The sequence below is a fragment of the Entelurus aequoreus genome, linkage group LG17, assembly GCF_033978785.1.
Source record: "Entelurus aequoreus isolate RoL-2023_Sb linkage group LG17, RoL_Eaeq_v1.1, whole genome shotgun sequence".
In the NCBI taxonomy this organism is placed as follows: Eukaryota; Metazoa; Chordata; class Actinopteri; order Syngnathiformes; family Syngnathidae; genus Entelurus; species Entelurus aequoreus.
In genome coordinates this window covers 2,497,380-2,518,589 of record NC_084747.1, presented here as the reverse complement: position 1 = coordinate 2,518,589, position 21,210 = coordinate 2,497,380, and the positions used below count along the sequence as shown (strand labels likewise).

At 39.5% G+C, this 21,210-nt stretch overlaps 1 protein-coding gene across 2 annotated transcripts in view; it reads left to right on the top strand.

The window, feature by feature from the left end:
* Positions 1 to 17,037, top strand: part of LOC133631825 (proteoglycan 4-like) — a 36,678-nt gene extending 19,641 nt beyond the window's left edge. The window contains exons 1-5 of one of the 2 annotated variants that reach the window (XM_062023987.1): positions 6,569 to 6,693; positions 13,695 to 14,633; positions 14,705 to 14,773; positions 14,892 to 14,970; positions 16,500 to 17,036. In XM_062023987.1, the coding sequence (XP_061879971.1) occupies positions 6,631 to 6,693; positions 13,695 to 14,633; positions 14,705 to 14,773; positions 14,892 to 14,948 (1,128 nt within the window). In that variant the 5' untranslated portion in view covers positions 6,569 to 6,630 and the 3' untranslated portion in view covers positions 14,949 to 14,970; positions 16,500 to 17,036. Of the gene's footprint in view, positions 1 to 6,568; positions 6,694 to 13,694; positions 14,634 to 14,704; positions 14,774 to 14,891; positions 14,971 to 16,499 lie in introns of those variants that run through there. The other variant, XM_062023986.1, reaches the window with a different exon arrangement.
* Positions 17,038 to 21,210: the final 4,173 nt, after the last annotated feature.

Genomic DNA, 21,210 nt, shown 5'->3' with positions numbered 1-21,210 from the left:
ATAGCACTATTTCTATTGGTATTCATATTGCTCCATTTTTAGTGTAATAATGCTCATTGTCATTTCTGTATTTTTTTTTTTTTTTTAATTTTCGCTAACTGCTTATTTGCTATTACTTTTACCATCATATTTGTACATGTCGTATTTGCTGATGTTGCTCTGTTGTTGTTTTTGTCTCTCTGTCTAATCCCCCTCTTGCCCCCACAATTCCCCCCTCTGTCTTCCTTTTTCTCTCTTTCTATCCCCTCCTGCTCCGGCCCGGCTGCACCAAATGATAATATAAATACATTTAATAAAGTCAAAATACAAGTAAGGCAACAAGAGAAGTATCCTACACTTCTCTTTTGTAAAGTAAATCTGAACAGCCGATATGGGCATCTACATCTGCTATATGATTTGCCCGAGAAGCTGGGCAGGACATTATAAAAAAAAATAAAAAAATAAAAAAATAAAATAAAAAAAAGGAAGTAGCTCTTTACTCGTGCAAGAAGCAGGAAGTAGCTGTTTATTGGTGCAAGAAACAGGAAGTAGCTCTTTATTGGTGCAAGAAGCAGGAAGTAGCTCTTTATCGATGCAAGAAACAGGAAGTAGCTCTTTACTCGTGCAAGAAGCAGGAAGTAGCTCTTTATTGGTGCAAGAAACAGGAAGTAGCTCTTTATTGGTGCAAGAAGCAGGAAGTAGCTCTTTATTGGTGCAAGAAGCAGGAAGTAGCTCTTTATCGATGCAAGAAACAGGAAGTAGCTCTTTACTCGTGCAAGAAGCAGGAAGTAGCTCTTTATTGGTGCAAGAAACAGGAAGTAGCTCTTTATTGGTGCAAGAAGCAGCTCTTTATTGGTGCAAGGAACAGGAAGTAGCTCTTTATTGGTGCAAGAAACAGGAAGTAGCTCTTTATTGGTGCAAGAAACAGGAAGTATCTCTTTGCTTGTGCAAGAAGCAGGAAGGACCTTTTTATTGGTGCAAGAAACAGGAAGTAGCTCTTTGCTTGTGCAAGAAACAAATACAATCATGTGTGCTTACGGACTGTATCCCTTGCAGACTGTATTGATATATATTGATATATAATGTAGGAAGCAGAATATTAATAACAGAAAGAAACAACCCTTTTGTGTGAATGAGTGTAAATGAGGGAGGGAGGTTTTTTGGCTTGGTGCACTAATTGTAAGTGTATCTTGTGTTTTTTGTGTTGATTTAATACAAAAAATAAAATAAAAAATAAAATATATATATATATATTTCTTGTGCGGCCCGGTGTTTGGGGACCACTGATATACTGTATATATAATATGTAAATATTAAATATGTTATATTTTATATTGCTACTACGGTACATTTTTTGTCTACTTTATACCTGCATTATCCTTTCCATCCTTACACTTTCCATCCTTTGTAACTGAGCTACTGTGTGGAACAATTTCCCTTGTGGATCATTAAAGTTTGTCTAAGTCTAAGTGTAAGTCTATAAAGTCAGCTTGGAGTCAAAAATCACGCGCAGATTTTTTTATAGCTGCAACATCTTGTAGTTCTGGTAAAGGTTTCTCCCTCTGGCCTCATAACTAAAACCTGTTTTGATTTGAAATAAGAACCTAACCTAACCAGGACCCATCAGGAGCAAGGGTGAAGTGTCTTGCTCAAGGACACAACGGATGTGACGAAGTTGGTAGAAGGTGGGGATTGAACCAGGAACCCTCAGGTTACTGGCACGGCCGCTCTCCCAACCCGCGCCACGCCGTGCCGTGTTCAAGTTGACTTAGCGGTTGACGGAGGAAAGAAAATATTTTTTGGTCCACACAGAACCCTCTGTGGCGTGGGGGAGGGGTGTTGCTGTACATTATGGGGGCTTGTGCGGGAGTGGGAACACTCTGTTCCATTTAGCAAGGAGGTGGAAAGCCTGCCAGAGACTTTTTACTGCTCCTTATACATTATTTACACACACACACAACACGCAACACACACACAGACACACACACACACACACAGACAACACACGGACACACACACACATTCCTAAAATAGCAAGAGGAGAGGGTGGAATTACTACAAACATTTACGTAAACATTTTGTTCAAATTAGCTTTTGTATTGGATCTCATTAGATTGAACATATGTCAAAATAAAACATACATAAATATAGTGTGTGTGTGTGTGTGTGTGTGTGTGTGTGTGTGTGTGTGTGTGTGTGTGTGTGTGTGTGTGTGTGTGTATGTGTGTGTGTGGCAAGTGCTTCATGCCGAGTGACAAGAATGGCGAGCGTTTGTGGCATTCCGGCTGCCAGGCCCACACGTCGATGCGAGCTGGCATCAGCGAGTGAAACGGCCCGTGTGGAACATGATCTATATATATATACACATAGATACAGTATATATATGTATACATATATATGTATACATATATCTACATACAGTGTATATATATATATATATATATATATATATATATATATATATATATATATATATATATATATATATATATATATATATATATATATATATATATATACACACACACACATTCATATACATATATAGAAATATACATATATACATATGCACATATATGTATATATTTATATATATATATATATATATATATATATATATATATATATATATATATATATATATATATATATATATATATATATATATATATATATATATATATATATATATAAATGGCGCTTTTCTACCTTTTTTAAGGAACTCAAAGCGCTTTGACACTATTTCCACATTCACCCATTCACACACTGATGGCGGGAGCTGCCATGCACGGCGCTAACCAGAACCATCAGGAGCAAGGGTGAAGTGTCTGTCTTGCTCAAGGACACAACGGACGTGACTAGGATGGTAGAAGGTGGGGATTGAACCAGGAACCCCCAGATTGCTGGCGCGGCCGCTCTCCCAACTTTGCCACACCGCCCCCCCCATGTGTGTATATATATATATACATATGCACATATATGTAGATATATGTATACATATAGACATATACATACATATTTACAGATATATGCATACATATATAGACATACACATACATATATACATATAAATATATATATATTTTTTTTTAATAAGAATCACTTTTTAAAAATACGTTTTCAGGCCATCTCCACACAACCAGAAGAAGAGTTTCCAATCTTGTTTTGAAAAAGAATCGCGATGAATCGAGAATCAATTCTTAATGGAATCGATTCAGTCCCTATTGTGAACTATAACAAATATTCAGTTCCTAATATTAACTATCACAAACATTCAGTTCCTAATATTAACTATCACAAACATTCAGTTCCTAATATTAACTATCACCAACATTCAGTTCCTAATATTAACTATCACAAACATTCAGTTCCTAATAACTATCACCAACATTCAGTTCCTAATATTAACTATCACAAACATTCAGTTCCTAATATTAACTATCACAAACATTCAGTTCCTAATATTAACTATCACCAACATTCAGTTCCTAATATTAACTATCACAAACATTCAGTTCCTAATAACTATCACAAACATTCAGTTCCTAATAACTATCACAAACATTCAGTTCCTAATAACTATCACAAACATTCAGTTCCTAATATTAACTATCACAAACATTCAGTTCCTAATATTAACTATCACAAACATTCAGTTCCTAATATTAACTATCACCAACATTCAGTTCCTAATATTAACTATCACAAACATTCAGTTCCTAATAACTATCACCAACATTCAGTTCCTAATATTAACTATCACAAACATTCAGTTCCTAATATTAACTATCACAAACATTCAGTTCTTAATATTAACTATCACAAACATTCAGTTCCTAATATTAACTATCACAAACATTCAGTCCCTATTGTGAACTATAACAAATATTCAGTTCCTAATATTAACTATCACAAACATTCAGTTCCTAATATTAACTATCACAAACATTCAGTTCCTAATATTAACTATCACCAACATTCAGTTCCTAATATTAACTATCACAAACATTCAGTTCCTAATAACTATCACCAACATTCAGTTCCTAATATTAACTATCACAAACATTCAGTTCCTAATATTAACTATCACAAACATTCAGTTCCTAATATTAACTATCACCAACATTCAGTTCCTAATATTAACTATCACAAACATTCAGTTCCTAATAACTATCACAAACATTCAGTTCCTAATAACTATCACAAACATTCAGTTCCTAATAACTATCACAAACATTCAGTTCCTAATATTAACTATCACAAACATTCAGTTCCTAATATTAACTATCACAAACATTCAGTTCCTAATATTAACTATCACCAACATTCAGTTCCTAATATTAACTATCACAAACATTCAGTTCCTAATAACTATCACCAACATTCAGTTCCTAATATTAACTATCACAAACATTCAGTTCCTAATATTAACTATCACAAACATTCAGTTCTTAATATTAACTATCACAAACATTCAGTTCCTAATATTAACTATCACAAACATTCAGTTCCTAATATTAACTATCACAAACATTCAGTTCCTAATATTAACTATCACAAACATTCAGTTCCTAATATTAACTATCACAAACATTCAGTTCCTAATATTAACTATCACCAACATTCAGTTCCTAATAACTATCACAAACATTCAGTTCCTAATATTAACTATCACCAACATTCAGTTCCTAATATTAACTATCACAAACATTCAGTTCCTAATAACTATCACAAACATTCAGTTCCTAATAACTATCACAAACATTCAGTTCCTAATATTAACTATCACAAACATTCAGTTCCTAATATTAACTATCACCAACATTCAGTTCCTAATATTAACTATCACAAACATTCAGTTCCTAATATTAACTATCACAAACATTCAGTTCCTAATATTAACTATCACAAACATTCAGTTCCTAATAACTATCACAAACATTCAGTTCCTAATATTAACTATCACAAACATTCAGTTCCTAATATTAACTATCACAAACATTCAGTTCCTAATATTAACTATCACCAACATTCAGTTCCTAATATTAACTATCACAAACATTCAGTTCCTAATATTAACTATCACCAACATTCAGTTCCTAATATTAACTATCACAAACATTCAGTTCCTAATAACTATCACAAACATTCAGTTCCTAATAACTATCACAAACATTCAGTTCCTAATATTAACTATCACCAACATTCAGTTTCTAATATTAACTATCACAAACATTCAGTTCCTAATAACTATCACAAACATTCAGTTCCTAATATTAACTATCACAAACATTCAGTTCCTAATAACTATCACAAACATTCAGTTCCTAATAACTATCACAAACATTCAGTTCCTAATAACTATCACAAACATTCAGTTCCTAATATTAACTATCACCAACATTCAGTTCCTAATATTAACTATCACAAACATTCAGTTCCTAATAACTATCACCAACATTCAGTTCCTAATATTAACTATCACAAACATTCAGTTCCTAATATTAACTATCACAAACATTCAGTTCCTAATAACTATCACCAACATTCAGTTCCTAATATTAACTATCACAAACATTCAGTTCCTAATATTAACTATCACAAACATTCAGTTCTTAATATTAACTATCAGAAACATTCAGTTCCTAATATTAACTATCACAAACATTCAGTTCCTAATATTAACTATCACAAACATTCAGTTCCTAATATTAACTATCACAAACATTCAGTTCCTAATATTAACTATCACAAACATTCAGTTCCTAATATTAACTATCACCAACATTCAGTTCCTAATAACTATCACAAACATTCAGTTCCTAATATTAACTATCACAAACATTCAGTTCCTAATATTAACTATCACAAACATTCAGTTCCTAATAACTATCACAAACATTCAGTTCCTAATAACTATCACAAACATTCAGTTCCTAATATTAACCATCACAAACATTCAGTTCCTAATATTAACTATCACCAACATTCAGTTCCTAATATTAACTATCACAAACATTCAGTTCCTAATATTAACTATCACAAACATTCAGTTCCTAATATTAACTATCACAAACATTCAGTTCCTAATAACTATCACAAACATTCAGTTCCTAATATTAACTATCACCAACATTCAGTTCCTAATAACTATCACAAACATTCAGTTTCTAATATTAACTATCACAAACATTCAGTTCCTAATATTAACTATCACCAACATTCAGTTCCTAATATTAACTATCACCAACATTCAGTTCCTAATAACTATCACAAACATTCAGTTTCTAATATTAACTATCACAAACATTCAGTTCCTAATATTAACTATCACCAACATTCAGTTCCTAATATTAACTATCACCAACATTCAGTTCCTAATAACTATCACAAACATTCAACAAACTTTGACATGTTTATGTCCCCACCATCTGATGCTCACAAGTTGCCGCCCTCTGACCTCTGACCTCAGTCTTCATGGCGTGCAGCCCACTATAGCGGCAGGCTGGCCCATAAGGGGCGTGTCCTTGTGCCGCATGCCCCGCCCCCTCCCTCCCTCCCTCCCTCCCTCCCTGCTGGACCAGCAGACCACTTCAGGGAGACTCCGGGAGCAGAGTTGGATTTGAGCTACTTGGGAGGACTGACTTGGGGATGGGGGTCATGTTCAGCTGGCTGTGGGGTCACAGGGGAGAGGCCACGCCCCCCAGCACTCAGGTGAGTGGCAGCTGTCAGCGTGTGGAGAGGAGCTGGGACATTTTGTTCTAGAACTTTCCTGCAAGTCTTAGTCATCTTTCTCACCCTCCTCCTCCCCTTTGCCTGGGGTGTGTGTGTGTGTGTGTGTGTGTGTGTGTGTGTGTGTGTGTGTGTGTGTGTGTGTGTGTGTGTGTGTGTGTGTGTGTGTGTGTGTGCATGACTTGGTCTTTTCTCGTACTTTAGTGAAATTACTCACAAAAGGTAAACGTGGTAGGCGAAAGCAACTGGCAGCTACACAGCAGCTAAGCACACTGTAGCACACAAGCTAAACGTGCGCAATGACTGCCCATTGACTGAATGATATCGACTATTGACTGAATGATACCGGCGTCAATATAAGCAAGTATCAAACAATCATAGTCGCACGTTTCTACACACAAAGTCTCCGAGGCAGTATTAGGACGTTTCCAGTAAAAATTATTCTCACAAAATGCTATCATACACACTACTGAAACGCTATCATACACACTACTGAAACGCTCTCATACACACTACTGAAACGCTGTCATACACACTACTGAAACTCTCTCATACACACTACTGAAACACTCTCATACACACTACTGAAACGCTGTCATACACACTACTGAAACGCTATCATACACACTACTGAAACGCTCTCATACACACTACTGAAACGCTGTCATACACACTACTGAAACGCTCTCATACACACTACTGAAACTCTCTCATACACACTACTGAAACGCTTTCATACACACTACTGAAACTCTCTCATACACACTACTGAAACGCTCTTACACGGACACGTGAAACACTGTCATACACACAAGTGAAACGCTTTTATACACACTACTGAAACACTCTCACACAGACAAGTAAAACACTGTCATACACACAAGTGAAATGCTTTTATACACACTACTGAAACACTCGCACCTAAACAACTGAAAAATTATTCCCACACATACTACTGAACTGAAATACTCTCACACAGACAAGTGAAACGCTGTCATACGCAAGTAAAACGCTCTCATACACACAAGTGAAACGCTTTTATACACACTACTGAAACATTCGTACCTTAAGTGTTAAAAATTCTCATACTACTGAAACGCTTTCATACGCAAGTGAAATGCTTTTATACACACTACTGAAACACTCGCACCTAAACAACTGAAAAATTATTCCCACACATACTACCGAAACCTTCTCACACAGACTAGTGAAATGCTTTCATACACACAAGTGAAACGCTCTCATACGCACAAGTGAAACGCTGTTATACACATTACTGAAACACTCGCACCTAAACTGAAAAATTATTCTCACACATACTACTGAAATGCTGTCATACACACTACTGAAAAGCTCTCATACACACTACTGAAACTCTCTCATACACACTACTGAAACGCTCTTACACGGACACATGAAACACTGTCATACACACAAGTGAAACGCTTTTATACACACTACTGAAACACTCTCACACAGACAAGTAAAACACTGTCATACACACAAGTGAAATGCTTTTATACACACTACTGAAACACTCGCACCTAAACAACTGAAAAATTATTCCCACACATACTACTGAAATACTCTCACACAGACAAGTGAAACGCTGTCATACGCAAGTAAAACGCTCTCATACACACAAGTGAAACGCTTCTATACACACTACTGAAACATTCGTACCTTAAGTGTTAAAAATTCTCATACTACTGAAACGCTTTCATACGCAAGTGAAATGCTTTTATACACACTACTGAAACACTCGCACCTAAACAACTGAAAAATTATTCCCACACATACTACCGAAACCTTCTCACACAGACTAGTGAAATGCTTTCATACACACAAGTGAAACGCTCTCATACGCACAAGTGAAACGCTGTTATACACATTACTGAAACACTCGCACCTAAACTGAAAAATTATTCTCACACATACTACTGAAACGCTGTCATACACACTACTGAAACGCTGTCATACACACTACTGAAACTCTCTCATACACACTACTGAAACGCTCTTACACGGACACGTGAAACACTGTCATACACACAAGTGAAACGCTTTTATACACACTACTGAAACACTCTCACACAGACAAGTAAAACACTGTCATACACACAAGTGAAATGCTTTTATACACACTACTGAAACACTCTAAACAACTGAAAAATTATTCCCACACATACTACTGAAATACTCTCACACAGACAAGTGAAACGCTGTCATACACACAAGTGAAACGCTTTTATACACACTACTGAAACATTCGTACCCTAAGTGTTCAAAATTCTCATACTACTGAAACGCTTTCATACGCAAGTGAAATGCTTTTATACACACTACTGAAACACTCGCACCTAAACAACTGAAAAATTATTCCCACACATACTACCGAAACCTTCTCACACAGACTAGTGAAATGCTTTCATACACACAAGTGAAACGCTCTCATACGCACAAGTGAAACGCTGTTATACACATTACTGAAACACTCGCACCTAAACTGAAAAATGATTCTCACACATACTACTGAAATGCTGTCATACACACTACTGAAAAGCTCTCATACACACTACTGAAACTCTCTCATACACACTACTGAAACGCTCTTACACGGACACATGAAACACTGTCATACACAAAAGTGAAACGCTTTTATACACACTACTGAAACACTCTCACACAGACAAGTAAAACACTGTCATACACACAAGTGAAATGCTTTTATACACACTACTGAAACACTCGCACCTAAACAACTGAAAAATTATTCCCACACATACTACTGAAATACTCTCACACAGACAAGTGAAACGCTGTCATACGCAAGTAAAACGCTCTCATACACACAAGTGAAACGCTTCTATACACACTACTGAAACATTCGTACCTTAAGTGTTAAAAATTCTCATACTACTGAAACGCTTTCATACGCAAGTGAAATGCTTTTATACACACTACTGAAACACTCGCACCTAAACAACTGAAAAATTATTCCCACACATACTACCAAAACCTTCTCACACAGACTAGTGGAATGCTTTCATACACACAAGTGAAACGCTCTCATACGCACAAGTGAAACGCTGTTATACACATTACTGAAACACTCGCACCTAAACTGAAAAATTATTCTCACACATACTACTGAAACGCTGTCATACACACTACTGAAACGCTGTCATACACACTACTGAAACTCTCTCATACACACTACTGAAACGCTCTTACACGGACACGTGAAACACTGTCATACACACAAGTGAAACGCTTTTATACACACTACTGAAACACTCTCACACAGACAAGTAAAACACTGTCATACACACAAGTGAAACGCTTTTATACACACTACTGAAACATTCGTACCCTAAGTGTTCAAAATTCTCATACTACTGAACCGCTTTTATACGCAAGTGAAATGCTTTTATACACACTACTGAAACACTCGCACCTAAACAACTGAAAAAGTATTCCCACACATACTACTGAAACCTTCTCACACAGACCAGTGAAATGCTTTCATACACACAAGTGAAACGCTCTCATACGCACAAGTGAAACGCTGTTATACACATTACTGAAACACTCGCACCTAAACTGAAAAATTATTCACACACATACTACTGAAACGCTCTCACACGGACAAGTGAAATGCTGTCCTACGCAAGTAAAACGCTCTCATACATACAAGTGAAACGCTTTCATACATACTACTGAAACACCCGCACCTAAACATTGAAAAATCATTCTCACACATACTACTGAAACACTCTCACACAGACAAGTGAAATGCTCTCATACACACAAGTGAAACGCTCTCATTCACACAAATGAAACGCTGTTATACAACACTGAAACACTCGCACCTAAACTGAAAAAAATATTCGCACACATACTACTGAAACACTCTCATACAAACTCCTGAAACGCTTTTACAAAGACAAGTGAAACGCTGTCATACACACAAGTGAATCGCTTTTATACACACTACTGAAACACTCGCACCTAATCAACTGAAAAATGTATCTCACATATTACACATACAAGTGAAATGCTCTCATACACACAAATGAAACGCTGTTATACACACTACTGAAACACTCGCACCTAAACTGAAAAAAAATATTCTCACACATACTACTGAAACGCTCTCACACAGACAAGTGAAACGCTGTCATATACACAAGTGAAACGCTTTTATAAACACTACTGAAACGCTCTCACACGGACAAGTGAAACACTGTCATACACACAAGTGAAACGCTGTAATACACACAAATAAAACGTTCTCATATGCACAAATGAAACGCTTTTATACACACTACTGAAACACTGGTACCTAAACAACTGACAAATTATTCCCACAGAGACAAGTGAAACGCTGTCATACACACAAGTGAAACGTACTCATATGCACAAATTAAACACTTTTATACACACTACTGAAACACTCTCACACGGACAAGCGAAACACTGTCATACACACAAGTGAAACACTGTCATACACACAAATAAAACGTTCTTATATGCACAAATGAAATGCTTTTATACACACTACTGAAACACTCGTACCTAAACAACTGACAAATTATTCCCACAGAGACAAGTGAAACACTGTCATACACACAAGTGAAACGCTGTCATACACACAAATAAAACGTTCTCACATGCACAAATGAAACGCTTTTATACACACTACTGAAACACTCGTACCTAAACAACTGACAAATTATTCCCACAGAGACAAGTGAAACGCTGTCATACACACAAGTGAAACGCTGTCATACACACAAATAAAACGTTCTCACATGCACAAATGAAACGCTTTTATACACACTACTGAAACACTCGTACCTAAACAACTGACAAATTATTCCCACAGAGACAAGTGAAACACTGTCATACACACAAGTGAAACGCTGTCATACACACATAAAACGTTCTCACATGCACAAATGAAACGCTTTTATACACACTACTGAAACACTCGTACCTAAACAACTGACAAATTATTCCCACAGAGACAAGTGAAACGCTGTCATACACACAAGTGAAACGTTCTCATATGCACAAATGAAACGCTTTTATACACACTACTGAAACGCTCTCACACGGACAAGTGAAACACTGTCATACCCACAAGTGAAACGCTGTCATACACACAAAAAAAACGTTCTCACATGCACAAATGAAACGCTTTTATACACACTACTGAAACACTCGTACCTAAACAACTGACAAATTATTCCCAGAGACAAGTGAAACACTGTCATACACACAAGTGAAACGCTGTCATACACACAAATAAAACGTTCTCACATGCACAAATGAAACGCTTTTATACACACTACTGAAACACTCGTACCTAAACAACTGACAAATTATTCCCACAGAGACAAGTGAAACGCTGTCATACACACAAGTGAAACGTTCTCATATGCACAAATGAAACGCTTTTATACACACTACTGAAACGCTCTCACACGGACAAGTGAAACACTGTCATACCCACAAGTGAAACGCTGTCATACACACAAAAAAAACGTCCTTATATGCACAAATGAAACGCTTTCATTCACACAACTGAAACACTCGTACCTAAACAACTGACAAATTATTCCCACAGAGACAAGTGAAACGCTGTCATACACACAAGTGAAACGTTCTCATATGCACAAATGAAACGCTTTTATACACACTACTGAAACGCTCTCACACGGACAAGTGAAACACTGTCATACCCACAAGTGAAACGCTGTCATACACACAAAAAAAAACGTTCTTATATGCACAAATGAAACGCTTTCATACACACAACTGAAACACTCGTACCTAAACAACTGACAAATTATTCCCACAGAGACAAGTGAAACACTGTCATACACACAAGTGAAACGCTGTCATACACACAAATAAAACGTTCTCACATGCACAAATGAAACGCTTTTATACACACTACTGAAACACTCGTACCTAAACAACTGACAAATTATTCCCACAGAGACAAGTGAAACGCTGTCATACACACAAGTGAAACGTTCTCATATGCACAAATGAAACGCTTTTATACACACTACTGAAACGCTCTCACACGGACAAGTGAAACACTGTCATACCCACAAGTGAAACGCTGTCATACACACAAAAAAAAACGTTCTTATATGCACAAATGAAACGCTTTTATACACACAACTGAAACACTCGTACCTAAACAACTGACAAATTATTCCCACAGAGACAAGTGAAACGCTGTCATACACACAAGTGAAACGCTGTCATACACATACAAACTTGCTGCATTGTCACTTCCGTCAAGTCCTTTGTGGCTTCATATTATTGTGTTGTGTCGTTTGTATTTGTTAGGGCTTTTGCAATCACGCTGTAGCGGAAAGTTGTCGTGTTGTGGCTTCATGCTCTAGTCTTGTGGCGTTTGCATTCGGTACGACCTTTCTCCACCGCCATTCTGGTTTTGATGACGTCACAGAGTGAGGTTTTAACGTCCTTCTCATAAGTCTGTCGTTCTTAAAACCAATGTTTTCCTTTTTCTAGTATCCATAAAACCGATTGATCGCCTCCTACAACAATATTAAATCGATACCTATCTTCTGGAAGCCGAGCACAGAACGATGTAGTTGAATTTTAGGAATATAAATCCAAAGATCGAATCGTTACACCCTTAATATTTACCAAAGTCCACTAAACTTTTGAGTAGATTCCACACTTCCCACCAGGAGAGTCACTTATGAATTAGGTCCCAGAGTTGCTAGCCTGCAAAGTGGACATGGATTAAAGATGGATGCTAGCAAAATGGCTGAATAATTTAATATCCGGCTTTTGAGGACTTGCAATATTCATGCAGCGTGACACACTTGGCTGCCAGGCATCAACAAGGAGGACATTTTGTTCCTTGCAACCACAATATCCTCTCTGATGCGGCATGACGGTTCTAACTTAACCTCCTCCTCTTCCTCTTACAGACGGAGCATGATCGCAAGTCAGAGGTAATTTGTACATCGGAACCGGAACCAGAAGACACCAAGGAACCGGCGGTGGGAGCAAGCGTGTCGGCTGAAACGGTAGCGGAAGAAACTGTGAAGCAAGTTGTCACCAGCACACCTGAACCAACACAAGCAGCTGAAACAGCAGCGGCTAAGGAACTGGAACCAGAACAAGTAGCTGAAGCTAAAACCGCAAAAGAGGAACCCAAATCTGTTGAACAGGTTGTTGCTGGCATACCGGAACCTGATGTTAAAAAGGTGGAAGAACCGATAGTCTGTTGCATCCCTGATCCAGAACTAGTAGTTGAAGCAGAGCCTGTTGTTAAAGTCGAAAGAGAATCCGTGGCTAAGTTTTTCCCAAGCGTACCTGAGCCAAAACAAGTGGTTGAGAAAGAACCTGTTCTCCAAAAGTTGTTGGAACAAGTCCCTGTTTGTTGCACCCCTGACCCAGAACTAGTAGTTGAAGTACAAACCGCCGTTAAGGCACAGGCAGACTCCCTAGAGAAGAATGTCTCCAGTGTACCAGAACCAGAACCTGCTGTTACAGAAGAAGCAGAAGCAATTGAGAATGTTGTCGCTAACGTACCAGAACCAAAACCGGAACGAGTGGCTGAAGCAGAACCTGCTGTTACAGAAGAAGCAGAAGTCGTTGAGAAGGTCGTTGCTAATGTACCAGAACCAAAACGAGTTGCTGAAGCAGAAGCGAAGGCGGAAGATGTTGTCATCGTCACAGCCGAAACAGAACCGGTTGTCACCCAAATGGCGGAAGCAGAAATCTCTGCCAATAAGTCGGAAACAGAAGCAGAAGTTGTTGCCAGAGTAGCAGAACCAGAAAGGGTGGCTGAAGCAGCTCCAACTGAGAAGGACCAAGCAAAGGTGGAGGTGCTGAATAAAGAAGTCCCTGCAGAAGTGAAAGAGGTTCTTGCCAGACTTCCCATGAATCCCTCATGATTGGATGAAAGCTAACTTCTCTGCTTCTTCCCTTACAGGATGCTGCTACCAATCTGAAAAGTGTGGATGTGCTCTGTGAAGATAGCAGCGTACCTTCATGTCCGATGGTGAGGAACACTTTTGTTTCACGTAGAACTTGGTCGGACTGCACAGTTTTTACATCAAAACTGCAAGGAATTGATGTGCAAGCTAAAGATTTATTGTGTTTTTCTCTTTCGGGAGAAGTCAGTGGAGGCGGTGCTGAATGGTCACGTGACTCCGGAGGTCTCCACCAAGGACTAGAACCTACAACTTTTTTGTCCTGGTGAGTTGACATATTCCTTTTCTATATTCATTTCATCCCCCCCCCCAAGATGGCGCCGCTGTAGTGGCTGCTGGTGGCAGGAGCTCTGTGCTCTTGTGTCATCCTTTTGTGTTCCTGATGTTTCCCTCTTGTTTTCATGTGGGTTTTTTTTGCCTTTTGGTTCGGGACCCTTTGGGTCTGTGCGACAAGGGGTGGCACTTTCTTGACTTCTGCGGTGCTTTTTTGTGAACTTCCGGATCTGCCTCCCGGGAGCCTTTTGGCCATGGAGTCCGTTTGGAGAGACTGGAGGAGATGCGGATGAAGAGACAGGACTGCGGAGCTGGACAAGCTTCACGGTGTCTTGGCTGAATGAGCAGGTATCGGACACCTCGGTTTCCTTGGACGCATCCTCGCTCATCCAAGTAGGACTGGACACCGGCCGAGAGTTGGTGGGCGGCCGAGGGTGGAGTCGGCTCTCTTGGTTGCTTTGTTGGGTCTGCTCCTGTCTCTGGCCATGCTCCCCCCCCCCCCCCCCCGCCCCAGCAGGCGATGGCGTGGAACACCGCAGAGGCCACCGCAGTGCATGTTTTTTTGTTTTGTGGCTGTGTGTAGAAGTGGCAGGTTGCATCAGCTCTGCTCTTTTAATGTCCTTTGTGTTCTTTGATTTTTCTCCTTGGCCTCAGTCTGGACCCCCTCTCGAGGGGCCCAGGTTTAGACCCTTTGGGTCTGTGCGACAAGGGGTGGCACTTTCGTGACTTCTGTGGTGCGTTTTTGTGAACTTCCGGATCTGCCTCCTGGGAGCCTTTTGGCCATGGAGACCAGCTCTGCCACACCAGAGTCCGTTTGGAGAGACTGGAGGAGATGCGGATGAAGAGACAGGACTGCGGAGCTGGACAAGCTTCACGGTGTCCTGGCTGAATGAGCAGGTATCGGACACCTCGGTTTCCTTGGACGCATCCTCGCTCATCCAAGTAGGACTGGACACTGGCCGAGAGTTGGTGGGCGGCCGAGGGTGGAGTCGGCTCTCTTGGTTGCTTTGTTGGGTCTGCTCCTGTCTCTGGCCATGCTCCCCCCCCCCCCCCCCGCCCCAGCAGGCGATGGCGTGGAACACCGCAGAGGCCACCGCAGTGCATGTTTTTTTGTTTTGTTGTTTTACTTTTGGGGCTGTGTGGAGAAGTGGCAGGTTGCATCAGCTCTGCTCTTTTAATGTCTTTAATGTCCTTTGTGTTCTTTGATTTTTCTCCTTGGCCTCAGTCTGGACCCCCTCTCGAGGGGCCCAGGTTTAGACTGAATATTTATTTTTCTCACCCCCCCCCAGAGTTTACCTGTTTCTCACCTTTTTGTAAGGGGCGCCGGAAGTTGGCAGACCCTTCAGCGATCCTGTTCCGTCTCCCTGTAATGTTTGTCCGATCTTGAATGGGATTGTGCTGAAAATCTTAAATTCCCCTCGGGGATTATTGAAGTATTTCTGATTCTGATTTCCATTTTCCGTTCCTTTTTGAGCTCCTAAAGAACAAACCATGCTAACCCGTCTCCAACCTCTCTTTCAGAGACCACGTTGGTCGACTTGAAGACGTTCTGTACCGGGAGGAGTCAACCAGATGACATTCGTTCTTCATATTTAGGACTTAGGAGAGGAAATTAAAGGGGCGTCCGCATTTTCAAGTGCCTTTCCGCCCCGTTTCTGTACAACCAAACATCCTGGGGCAAAGACCTAATTAAAAGCATGAGCAGTGGACGAGACGAGACTTGACGTATTTTCTTCGGAATGTCCGCTTTCAACTAAAGAGCAAAAACACCGACATTTAGATTTGTTTTTCCTGCGTAAAGGCATCCTAAAATAGGCAACCTATCACAGAACAGTGTTAAGATTTAAAAGTATGACCAATGTTTATCACACGTTAGCTTGCTAGCACTGCCAAGTTTTCAACTGACACATTCTTAGTGAGGATATCGTGTTCTTCTCCTTTCTGTTGAATGGACCACGCGATGCACAACAAGGTCACTTTTTAGGACAGAAGCAATTCAGCCTTTTTTTTTTGGATGAGCTATGATTTATTTTCAGGTGGCTTCACCTTTGAAATAAAACTTCCAACTCATCAAAATGATGGCGTTTGTGTTTGTCTCCACGAAGCTAGTGGACATGAGCTATTTAGATTACAAAGGAGGAAGGTTTTACGCTGCTACTAAAAGAAAGAAGGAGAGGAAGCGAGAGAGAGAGAGAGAGAGAGAGGGAGAGAGAGACAAAGAACTCTTCCAGAACTACTTTTGGGAATGAGAGATGAGGGAAGGGTTTGGGCGGAATGTCCTGTCTCCTGGGAGAGGGTGTTAGAATAATTATGTTTAAGTTATCACTAGGGATGTCCGATAATGGCTTTTTGCCGATATCCGATATTGTCCAACTCTTTAATTACTGATACCGATATCAACCGATACATGCAGTCGTGGAATTAACACATTTTTATGCCTAATTTGGACAACCAGGTATGGTGAAGATAAGGTACTTTTAAAAAAATAAAAATAAAATAAGATAACTAAATTAAAAACATTTTCTTGAATAAAAAAGAAAGTAAAACAATATAAAAACAGTTACATAGAAACTAGTAATTAATGAAAATGAGTCAAATTAATTGTTAAAGGTTAGTACTATTAGTGGAGCAGCAGCACGCACAATCATGTGTGCTTACGGACTGTATCCCTTGCAGACTGTATTGATATATAATGTAGGAACCAGAATATTGATAACAGAAAGAAATGGGGGGAGGGAGGTTTTTTGGGTTGGTGCACTAATTGTAAGTGTATCTTGTGTTTTTTATGTGGATTTAATTTAAAAAAAAAACAAAAAAAACAAACGATACAGATAATAAAAAAAACGATACAGATAATTTCCGATATTACATTTTAACGCATTACATTTAGGCCGATATTATCGGACATCCCTAGTTATCACACAACTCTTATGCTTAAAGGCCGTTGCTATAGTTATTATCAATTGTGCGGAAGTTGTACTTTTCTATCTGTGCAAAGGCACAACTTGTAGTCTTGCTTTGCGAGTTGTCTCGGATCAGCAGTTTGTTTCCAGACCCTGCCTGCTGACAACCAAGGACGGACATCGAGTACCTCAACGCAGATAAAACAGAGACAGGGCAAAATCACGAGTGTCAGCACATTTCCATTCTGAATAATCACGTATTGTGTCTACTGGTATGCTTGCATTACCCCTCCCTTCAGAAGCAGCCTCGGTGATGTTAACTAGGGACCTCCCGAATGAATAGAGGAGCACGTGAGGCTGTACCTTAGAGCGTAGGTGGGGACTGTAACTGAGTGTACAGCCCGATACGTCTCTCCTCATGAGTAAAATTCAACTCTGTCTCTGCCAGATTCCTACTCCTTGTCTTGTGTAACAGATAGTTCGGTGTTTGAACCTGACGAGGGAGAGAAGAAGATGGGCGAATACAAACTCTCGGATTGTAGATAGGAATGTTTTGGTGAGGCATTGAATAAGACAGTTAACAACGTCAATCATAAAGGAAACCCATTTGGAGAGTAGCCTTTTTTTGACCAGAATACCACAAAAATGAGTGCTCAACCAACATCACAGCTGTCTTTGTCCTGTTATTGGCGGAGAAGTTGGGGGTTTGGAGATATCTCCAGCGGGCTCCAAGAATGCATGTGGGTCATAAAAGTGTCTGAGGTCTGATCTTGGGACAAATAACAGAGCAAAGCAGTGAAGACAAAGCCAGGCACACAAACTCTTCAATTCTAATTGTGGTTTTACACAAGAGATTACGAAAATATTAATTTTGCCAAGACAAATTTTCTTCAATGCAGACAGTATTGTGTTTTAAAGGCCTACTGAAATGATTTTTTTTTTATTTAAACGGGAATAGCAGATCCATTCTATGTCATACTTGATCATTTCGCGATATTGCCATATTTTTGCTGAAAGGATTTAGTAGAGAACATCGACGATAAAGTTCGCAAATTTTGCTCGCTGATAAAAAATAGCCTTGCCTGTAGCGGAAGTAGCGTGACGTCACAGGTTGAAAGGCTCCTCACCATTCCCCGTTGTTTACAATGGAGCGAGAGAGATTCGGACCGAGAAAGCGATGATTACCCCATTAATTTGAGCGAGGATGAAAGATTCGTGGATGAGGAACGTTACAGTGAAGGACTTGAGGCAGTGAAGGACGTATCTTTTTTCGCTCTGACCGTAACTTAGGTACAAGCTGGCTCATTGGATTCCACACTCTCCTTTTTCTATTGTGGATCACGGATTTGTATTTTAAACCACCTGGGATACTATATCCTCTTGAAAATGAGAGTCGAGAACACGAAATGGACATTCAGTGCCTTTTATCTCCACGACAATACATCGGCGAAATGCTTTAGCTACGAGCTAACGTGATAGCATCGTGCTTTAACTGCATATAGAAACAAAAGAAATAAACCACTGACTGGAAGGATAGATAGAAAATCAACAATACTATTAAACTGTGGACATGTAAATACACGGTTAATGCTTTCCAGGCTGGCGAAGGTTAACAATGCTGTGCTAACGACGCCATTGAAGCTAACTTAGTAACTTAGCAACGGGACCTCACAGAGCTATGCTAAAACATTAGCTCTCCACCTACGCCAGCCAGCCCTCATCTACTCATCAACACCCGTGCTCACCTGCGTTCCAGCGATCGGCAGAAGGACGGAGGACTTCACCCGATGCGTTTGGCGGCCCGGAGACGTAGGAAGTCAAGGTGAGGTCGGCGGCTAGCGCGTCTGCTCTCCAACAAAGTCCTCCTGGTTGTGTTGCTGTAGTCCGCTGCTAATACACCGATCCCACCTACAACTGTCTTCTTTGCAGCCTTCATTGTTCATTAAACAAATTGCAAAAGATGTCCAGAATACTGTGGAATTATGAAATGAAAACAGAGCTTTTTGTATAGGATTCTACGGGGTACCATAACTTCCGTTACTCTGACTTCGTCACGCGCATACGTCATCATACCGCGACGTTTCAGCCGGATATTTCCCGGGAAGTTTTAAATGTCACTTTATAAGTTAACCCGGCCGTATTGGCATGTGTTGCAATGTTAAGATTTCATCATTGATATATAAACTATCAGACTGCGTGGTCGCTAGTAGTGGCTTTCAGTAGGCCCTTAAAATAAGGCATTTATTACAGTGGAGGGCTTTATTTGTACATTGGATTATTCTTAATGTCTTGTTAGAGGAACATTTTAGAAGTTACAATAGCTTTGGCCTTGGTTTAGCTAGAACAGGGGTCGGCAACCCAAAATGTTGAAAGAGCCATATTGGACCAAAAATACAAACACAAATCTGTCTGGAGCCTCAAAAAAATAAAAGCCATATTACATACAGATAGTGTGTCATGAGATATAAATTGAATTAAGAGGACTTAAAGGAAACTAAATGAGCTCAAATATAGCTACAAATGAGGCATAATGATGCAATATGTACATATAGCTAGCCTAAATAGCATGTTAGCATCGATTAGCTTGCAGTCATGTAGTGACCAAATATGTCTGATTAGCACTCCACACAAGTCAATAACATCAACAAAACTCACCTTTACGTTAAAAGTCTGGTGGACAAAATGAGACGGAAAAAGAAGTGGCATAAAACACGTCCTAGAAAGGCGGAGAAAGTTATACATGTAAACAAACTACGGTGAGTTCAAGGACCGCCAAAATTAGTAGGACAAAACGGCGCTCGCCAAATACTCGAATCAGTGAAGCATGTTTAATATAAACAGTGTGATTTATAACAATTAGGGAGGTTTGTGTCATGTTTGTCCTCCTACACAAACCATATTAACACAAAAAATGTCTTTTTTCCCCTCATCTTTTTCCATTTTTCATACATTTTTGAAAAAGCTCCAGAGAGCCACTAGGGCGGCGCTAAAGAGCCAAACACTCACATATTAGTCCCTCTGGTTTTAATAGTGAGGATGCGGAGAGTGAGAGTGAACAAGAACGTGTGCGTGCTCAACACATATGCCAAGGTGGACAAAAGCCTATGAGGAGGGCGACTATTTTTCGAGGAGGCTCCGGACTCTGGGCAGCCCGGTATGATTTTTCAAAATCGAGCTCCCAACGAGTCGGTGATTCAGTCTTTGGACGTGTTTTTATTGAGTAATACAGCAGAGCATGGGTGTCAAACTCGGGCCCGTGGGCCAAATTTGGCCCGCCGTGTAATTTCACTTGGCCCTTGAGGCGATATCAAATTAACACTAGAGCTGGC